The sequence below is a fragment of the Sminthopsis crassicaudata genome, chromosome 2 (genome assembly GCF_048593235.1).
Source record: "Sminthopsis crassicaudata isolate SCR6 chromosome 2, ASM4859323v1, whole genome shotgun sequence".
In the NCBI taxonomy this organism is placed as follows: Eukaryota; Metazoa; Chordata; class Mammalia; order Dasyuromorphia; family Dasyuridae; genus Sminthopsis; species Sminthopsis crassicaudata.
In genome coordinates this window covers 112,871,146-112,879,864 of record NC_133618.1, presented here as the reverse complement: position 1 = coordinate 112,879,864, position 8,719 = coordinate 112,871,146, and the positions used below count along the sequence as shown (strand labels likewise).

The 8,719-nt window shown below is 34.7% G+C and overlaps 1 protein-coding gene across 4 annotated transcripts in view; it reads left to right on the top strand.

Annotated features, from left to right (window-relative positions):
- Positions 1 to 8,719, top strand: part of WDPCP (WD repeat containing planar cell polarity effector) — a 401,691-nt gene that overhangs the window by 378,672 nt on the left and 14,300 nt on the right. For 3 of the 4 annotated variants that reach the window (XM_074287032.1, XM_074287033.1, XM_074287034.1), the window contains one exon: positions 7,765 to 7,865. In XM_074287032.1, the coding sequence (XP_074143133.1) occupies positions 7,765 to 7,865 (101 nt within the window). Of the gene's footprint in view, positions 1 to 774; positions 1,733 to 7,764; positions 7,866 to 8,719 lie in introns of those variants that run through there. The other variant, XM_074287036.1, reaches the window with a different exon arrangement.

Here is an 8,719-nt window from a genome sequence, read left to right as displayed (position 1 = left end):
TATTTCTCTCTACTCAGGCTGAGTAAAGCCCCTGCCATTTATCCTTGGGCAGTGGTGTCTTATTTTAAGATCTTGCCTAACAACATGATCTCATTTAATAATCCCAGCTACCCTTTAGGGTGGGTAATTCAAGTATCATTATTTTCATCTCTTTTTCAATGCTTACCAATCAAAAGGTAAATTTTTAACAATTTTTTGGTATAAACTACCTGCATTGGATGTGAAGTCACAAAAGATCTCAGTTCTAACTCTTGCTCTGATACCCAGTGGCCTTGTGACCATGAACAAAACACTTAACCTCTCTGAAATTCAATTTTCTTATCCAAAAATGAAGATAATAAGGATCTATTGTGCCTGACTTCTAAGTGATATTATATAAGCAAAGCACGTTAAAGGGTTATAGAAATGTCAGCTATTATTAAATGTAACTCTGAAAAGCTATATTTACAAATGAAGAAAGAGTATGTGAAAATGTTAGGTGGTATAAGAATGATAGGATAGTAAAAAAAAAAAAAAGATTGATAGATTTGGAATCAGAAGCTCAGTCAAGCAATAAATATTTATTAAGCACCTACTATGTGCCAGGTGCTGAAGATGAGTTCAGGTCCAAATCCTGTCACCCACTATCAGTGTGACTTAATTTTATCTTGCTTCTATTTGCTGATGTGCAAAAGAGGAAGAATATTCTCTTACCTGCTTCCCCACATTATCATAAGCAGGAACTGCTTGTCCTAGAACAAAAGCTGGTAATTCTGGCACTGTTTCTCTTTTCAGATGAAGAATCAAGGTTCAGGAAGTTAACTGCCTTGTCCAGACAACCAATGCACATCAGCACCAGCACTGAAAATATTCTATCTCCCAAGTCCTATAGACTGTACAAAAATACTGAAGGATGCATTAATAGAATTATTTCTGATCCCAATTCTCTCTAATAACAAATTGAATGTACTAGCCAAATGACTTTTCTCATAGGACTATAATTTTACTATTGCAGAACATTTTCTTTGCTTGCCTCCTTAGAGGAAAAAGAGATTCAGATGAAAAGACAAATGTAAAATCCTTTGGAAAGTGAAAGTACTATACATGTTTAATGCTATTAGGAAATTATTATTAAGGTGATTTAATAGCTTTAGGATCCCAAGGTACATGATAATAATAATAATAAATTTATATCACACCTACTATGTGCCAGGCACTGTTAAGAGCTTTATCTCATTTTATCTTCACAACAACCTTCATTGTAGGTGCTTCTAAAATCCCCACTTTATAGCTAAGGAAACAGGCAGGGAGGTTGAGGCTCACAGAGCTAAATGTCTGAAGCTGGATTTAAGTTCAGCTTTTTCTGACTCCGGGATCAGAACACTAGATACTATGTCATTGTGCTACTGCTGCTCATGGATCCCTGTAATGATAATAATTATTAGCATAATTATATATTGAATTTTTCTATATACTGTTTGCCTTGGTCTCCTCATCTGTACGATGAGAGGGAGCAGGAAATGGCAATCACTCCAATATCTCTGCCAGGAAACCCTAAATGGAGTCACAAAGAATTAGATATGAATGAAAGACTGGATCCTTTTTTAATAGTATCTTTAAGGAGAATTTCACACCCTTCAGTCTAAAAGTTAAGAGGATTTAAATCTGGACAATCTAATAATTTGGGAGTGATTATCTCCAGTTTATCTTGTATGCATCTTGTTTGTACATTGTTCTTTACATGTGGTCTCCTCTAATAAACTATGAGCTCCTTGAAAGCAGAGGCTATTTTTTGTTGTTATTGGTTGTTGGGGGGGGGGGAGTGTTTGGGGGTTTTGTGCTAGGGTTTTTTTGGTTATTGTTGTTTGTTTGTTTTGGCCTTTCTTTGTATCCCACCACTTAGCACAGTGACTGACATATCATAGGCAGTGCTTTAATGGGCAGCTAAGTAGTGCTGTGGATAGAGTGCCAGGCTGGAGTTGAGAAAACTCAAGTCTGAGTTCAAATCTGGCCCCAGATGATATGATATTGGGCAACTCCCTTAATGGTTTGCTTCAGTTTTCTCATCTGTAAAATGAGCTGGCAAAGGAGATTGCAAATCACTCCAATATCTCTGCCAAGAAAACTCACATAAGGTCATGAAGAATCAGACATAACTGAACAATGAGTGCTTATTGACTTGATTTATCTATCACTGGACAGTCATGTAGTAAAACTTTATTAATCCAGATTAACAGAAGTAAACACTAATATGAATCAGTGAGTATATGAATTACCATAGCTTTAGAGATGTGAAGGGATTAATAGACCATCTAAAACAACTTTCTCACTTTTCTGATGAGGAAACTAAGGATGAATGACTAGAGAAGTCACAGAGGCAGCAAGTGACAGAGGCAAGACCTGAAAAAAGTCCTCTGATTCCAAAACCAGCAGACTTAGAGGTCATCTATTGCCCTCATTTTTAGAGGAAGAAACTCAAACTTATATCCTTTTGTAGGATAGTTCAGCCAATGGGTCAAGATACTGGATCCAGTTCAACCCCAATGCCAAGTTTCTTTATGTTAGAGATTCTCAACCTGGGGTCCACAAACTTGTTCTTTTCCCCCAATATTTGAATAGCTCTATTTCGATATAATTAATTTTCTTGACATCCAATTTATTCTATTTCATATATTCCCCCCCGCCCTGAGGCTGGGGTTAAGTGACTTGCCCAGGGTCACACAGCTAGGAAGTGTTAAGTGTCTGAGATCAGATTTGAACTCAGGTCCTCCTGAATTCGAGGCTGGTGCTCTATCCACTGCGCCACCTAGCTGCCCCTCTATTTCATATATTTAAAGACATTCTGAGAAGGATAGGCATTACCAGAATGGCAGCAAAGGGGTCTCTTACACAAGAAATATTAAGAATCCCTGATCTATAGGGTTTTTTTATACTTACAGTTCAATTCTAAATGTAGTTTGTTCTTCTTTTTCCCCCTCATTCCCAAGTGAACACTTGTGAAATCAAACTGCCCAATATCCAATTAAGTGGCTTAGAAGGATAGAAGGTTGGTTTCTCCACCCCAAGACTCCATCTTTAATCAATGATCTGTTCTAGAGCTTAACACTCTTCCAATGTTTTTCTCTGAGGATTATAACTATCACTCCTCCCCACTCCAGGATGTGCAAAATAAATAGCTAGGGACACAGACCACGTCTGAATTCACTGGAGAGGTGTCATTTCTAACTAGACTTTAAACAAGAGGCTATGGGATTCTTGAAAAGAAAAGAATTGCCCCTCTTCTCATTTTTCTTTTATGTTGTCACTGGACACTTTCCTTTCCCTATTTGATCTCTTCAAACATCTTTCTATGGCTCAGAAAGGGTCAATTCTTGTTTCTCCTCCTAAAACCAGATGCCCCCTGCTGGTCAATATCAATTTACTCCCCAGGACTTTGAATTTTCCCTTCCAAACAAACTATAAGTTCCGCTTCCTGCATGGGGTGGCCCACCAGCCACAAATCTCAGGAATTTGTCAGGTCACCAAGCTTCAAATCTCTCCAATCAGCCCAATGTAGCCTAACTACAGACAGACCATGCCTCCTTCCATTGCTCACTATGTCCTCAGTTCTCTATAAAGATTAATTTTAAATTTCTCAAGTCTAAATTTTGTCTGTCCAGGAATAGAGCTCTCATTTATAATGTTGTTCCACAAAGAAATAATGACTTTGTAGAACCATCTCGGCATCAGGTAGAACAAGTCTGTAAGGATGTTGAAATTATATTATAGGCACCAAAAAAAAAAAAAAAAAAAAAAACCTGTAAAATTATAGGCTGATATTTTTAAACTGTACAACGGATTTTAAAAAGCCCTTTAGGTAAATTTAGACCTTAAACTTACTCTGTTGATTAAAAGGAAAAGGGAAATTTAAAAAAATATGTTTTTTTCCCGATTTCATTTTCTCTCGCAAATAAAACAGGACAAAGAAAAACTAACACAAAGAAGCAGTATTAAAAGAAAAAAAAATCATGAGGTAAGAAAGGAAGGATATAAAAATGTGAGATGATACTATACTCAAATGGGTCTATATTCTCCTTGATTTGAGTGTGACCTCAGATCCTCAAATGGATCAGTAGTCTTAATTTGGATATACCTTTCAGTGATGAAGGTTGCAATTCATCTATACCTTCCTATCCATCCTATGTAATTCATATCTATTGCCCCAGAAGTTAGCCACAGGGAATCCACCCAATATACTGAAAACTTCCTTCATTTCCACCTGAGATTGAGAGGATAGAAATAGAACATTTGGAGTGTCCCTCTGTCCTCAACATGGCACAAGCTCATCTTTTTCTCTACTCATCCTCTCCAACCACTATATAAAAGTAGTTTAACAAACATTCTTTCACCTCTAGAATGAAAAAATAGGGCCAAATGATCCCTGAGATTAGGGTTCTGTATTTTGATGTTGTGTTAGTAATTCTGAAATCTCAGAATAGAAAGACTTAAAGAACATCAAATCCAAACCTTTCTATTATAGACAAGGAAAAAAACTTAAAGATTTGCCCAGTATCACCAAGCCAGTATATGGTAGATCAGAGTCCAGAGCCTATATCTGCTCAAACTCTGAAGCTATTTGATATTTGATATCACATCACCATATTTGCAATCCTGTGCCCTAGAATAAATGCCCTGTAGATTTGTATCCTAATGTTTAATAAATCTGAATTCAGAGTCAAATGAAATATTATCCTATTTATTTATAGTAGTATAAAATAATTTTCATTGTCTATTTGATTCTTATCTAAATATTTACCTTCCAACTGGAAAAGATGCTTCTAAAATTGCATTGCATCATCATCAATAGCAAAAAGAAACACTAATTAGACTCCCCATGTACTCACAAACCTCACAGGTGGAAATTTTCAGTCCTTGCAAAACAGGGAAATTTGTAAACAAAGTGCCTGGCAATTGATCTTTTAAAATCTTTTTATAACCTATAGTTTATTAATGTTGACTCAAAACAAACTGTCACTGCTGACAGAAAAGCTGACAATTATGCCATTCCAAGTTGGCCCAGTCCAGGCTGACCTTGTTTACACATCTCAGTCTCTTAATTTGTGGTAACTTGGCATAAGAAGAGAATATGTGGCATATGTGCAGAAGGCCCTTTTCTGCATCTTAAACTGAAATAAACGTAGTAGTACACTGAGTACTTCCAGTTCATTGAGCTCTTAGGTAGATTTATACGTATTAGATAGAACTGGTTAAGTTCCTTTTTATCCCCACTGGGCTTTTTATGTTTACTGACTATAAAACTATAAGCTAAACAGCAACATCTTTTTATAAACCTTGGTATGTGTCTAAAATCCTCCCAGCATTGGCCGATTTTAAAGACACATTCAAAGAGGATGGACAATATAAGCTCTTTTAGAACATGAAAATAGAAGGGTTTCTGCAATTTGGCTGCTAAAAAAAGCAGTTTACAGTCTTCTGAATCTGTGGCCACATGTGAGAAAGCTGATCAAGATACTACTGAACTGATAATGGGGCTAAAGAGCAAAAAGAATCTCTCTCTTTGGCCTAATCTGGTCTCCAATGAAGTTTCTTGGTTTCTTTTTCTGAGCCAATAAAGCTTAAAGCAAAGGAGTACTTGCATTTATTGAGGCTTTAATATGGCTCAAGGAAAGCGGATGAGGGAAAATGTTGCTTTATGGATTCTCAGCTGCCTGAATAACCTTCACTCTGCTGGGACAAAAAAGAAAAATATCCAGGAAAATGCAGATCCCCCTCTACCTTTTTTACATTCTTAGAAAGAGGGAGTTTTTGTTTGGAATTTTATGTTACATTTGCAAAGCTTACTTATCACAGGATGGAAAAATAAGCCAAAATCATTATTCATTGATTTCAAATCACTTTCACAACCTGTAAATGTTCCTTCATCTATTTGCAAAGACCTCTTCCCAGTTCAGTTCAGTATATTAAAAGTTAACCTAAATATTCAATAAATGTAGTTCAGAATACAAGGATACTATAAAAGCTTAATAATATTTAAGTCACTGTTCTGATTTAATAATGAAAAATTCAAAGGGATTGTAAAAAGCTCTTTTTTAGAATAATTTAAATCAGCACTGTTCCTTATACTCTACCTCCTTTCCTATTCTCTATACTAATCACTAGTATTGGTCTCTATGACTTTAATACTTGGATGGATTTTTCAATATCCTTCTGTCTTTATGGTTTCATGAAATTCATACTTCTCCCAGATTTGTTTTTCCAAGACTCAGATCTACTCATCAAAAACCTTTAGTGGTCTACAAGTTCAACTCCCTAACTGAGAAGTTCTTATCTTTCTTTTGTTATGGCCCCTTTGGTAGTCTGGTGAAACTATAGACCTCTTCTCAAAATGATGTCTTCAAAAGCATAAAATAAAATAAGTATAATTATGAAGAATACTAATTATGTTGATACTTAGTTATCAAAATATTTAAAAATCCAGTTGACAGATCCAGATTAAACCTTAGCTTGACCTTCAAGGCATTTTTGGAAGTAAAATCTGGCTCTAAACTGCCTTTCAAATTTTATTTGTGCTGTGTACTCTATCATTTATTCTACCAGACTACTATTTCATAACTACATCAGTTAGTCAACAAGCAGAAAGGCCTCTATGCCTTTGTGCATGCACCCTCTGCTATGATGCTCTCCCAACTCATTTCAACCTACTTAAATATGCCTACCCATTGTTCAAAAAAATTTTCAAATAACGCAAATGTTTCCATGTAATCTTTACTTTACTAGAATGTCTTTCTCTCTTCAACTCTCATAGCAGTGTCTTTGTACTTTTCTTACATATTTATTGTTTTCTGTTTTATATTAAAATTATCTCCCTTAATAGATCTGGATTGTATAAGGGTAAAGGCTATGGGAATTTTTTTATCCTTATATTTTCTGTCAGTTCCTAGCACAAGATTTTCCATATGGGGAACACTTATTAAATGTTTATTAAAGGAAGGAATGACATAATATTTTACCATAGGAAAGAAAGATTTAGGAAAGTAATAGTAAACTTCTAACCTAAAAAGAATATTATATGAACTAATAAAAATTAAATAGAATTTTTTCTACATATGCTGTTTCATGTATTTGATTATAGTTTCTTTCAAAAAGTTACACATAGCATTGATTTAAAAAGTGAGATGTCCAATGAACAAAATTTAAAAGTATGCTTAAAATACAACCTCCTTGACTATAGCCTATATTTTAATAAAAGAACAAGATAAAATAAATACTTGTATTGTCCATGTTAAGCTAGTAATCCATGTTGTTTTCTTGTTTCTCAGCTATCTGACTGAGGACTATTGCCAAGAACCAATTCCGTGCAAGATATCCCATCATATAAATTAATCTAGTTGATATTCAGAATGCTCAGTTAAATAAAAGTCTTAATGAGAGGGGCAGCTAGATGACAAAACAGAGCACCTGAATTTGACCTGACTGAATTCGACCTCAGACACTTAATATTTACTAGCTATGTGACTCTGGGCAAGTCATTTAAGCCCAATTGCTTAGCAAAAAAAAAAAAAAAAAAAAAAAAAAGTCTTAATGAGCTAAAGATCAAGGATTTTATACCATATTTTGAATGGAAAAAAAAATCAACCATGAAATATCAACCTTTCATGAAGAAAAGAAGACATTATATAAAAATTACTGCAATGGTTTGAAAAGTATTATAGACTTGTTCAATACTTAAGAAGAGCTTTAAAATGTTTTCTCATCACCATATTTCTGTTTTTCTCCTGCCATAAGACCTAAATATAACAGACCAGCACCTGATACAGAGAGTAAATTTGAAAAAGACAATTACACTGAGCCCTTGGTGGAAAAGACTCTATCCTGGAATTCAGAAGGTAAGGATAGTCATTGTCATGATCAAAATATATAATTTAAAGGAAAATAGATATTATGAAGGAACTTTCCATACAAAGGAGTAAAAGCAAATTAACTCTAGTGAAATTTCCATTGATATCAGTATGAGTTGGCAGCTGATTAGATAGGGGATAGGGAAGAATAGAAGGAAGGAGAAAATGAAATTGAAGAATTCAAGTTTGGGTAAATGGTTAAGCCACTGATCTAAAAAGGAAAGTAGAAAGAGGAGCTAGCTTTGGGTAAGGGCTCATAATTCAGTTTTAAACATATTAAATTTGTGATACAAGTAGGAAATTCTAACTAAGATATCCAGTGGGCAGGAATTAACATGAGTCAAGAGCTAAAGAGACAAAATGAGAGTGATCTTGTAGGCCTCTTTATCACAGTCTAGTACTTCAAAAGAGATCTGTGGTAAGTTCTTAATTCAGATCACAATCTTTCTATTGTTTATGATTTGCTATGGTCAAAAAAAAATTTTTTTAATTTATCACCTAAAGACCAACATTGTGGTGATAAGCTTCTCTGAATTTAGCTAAATTGGTCTTTGGAAAAACTGTATAAAAATCTTGACTGGTTTTGTGGGAGCTTCCAGACCTTCTTCTGTGCAGATTATATACTAAAATTAGTAATGGGGTCTTAATGGAAAAAACAATAACAATAACAACATTTATATAGCACTTACTATGTGATCCAATATTTATCACAACAACTCTGGGAGATAATTACTATTATTAGCCCCATTTTGTAGATGAGAAAACTGAGGCAAAGTAAGATTGTGATTTGCCTATGGTTACATAGCCAGTTAGTAAGTATCTGGATTTAGATCTCCTTGACT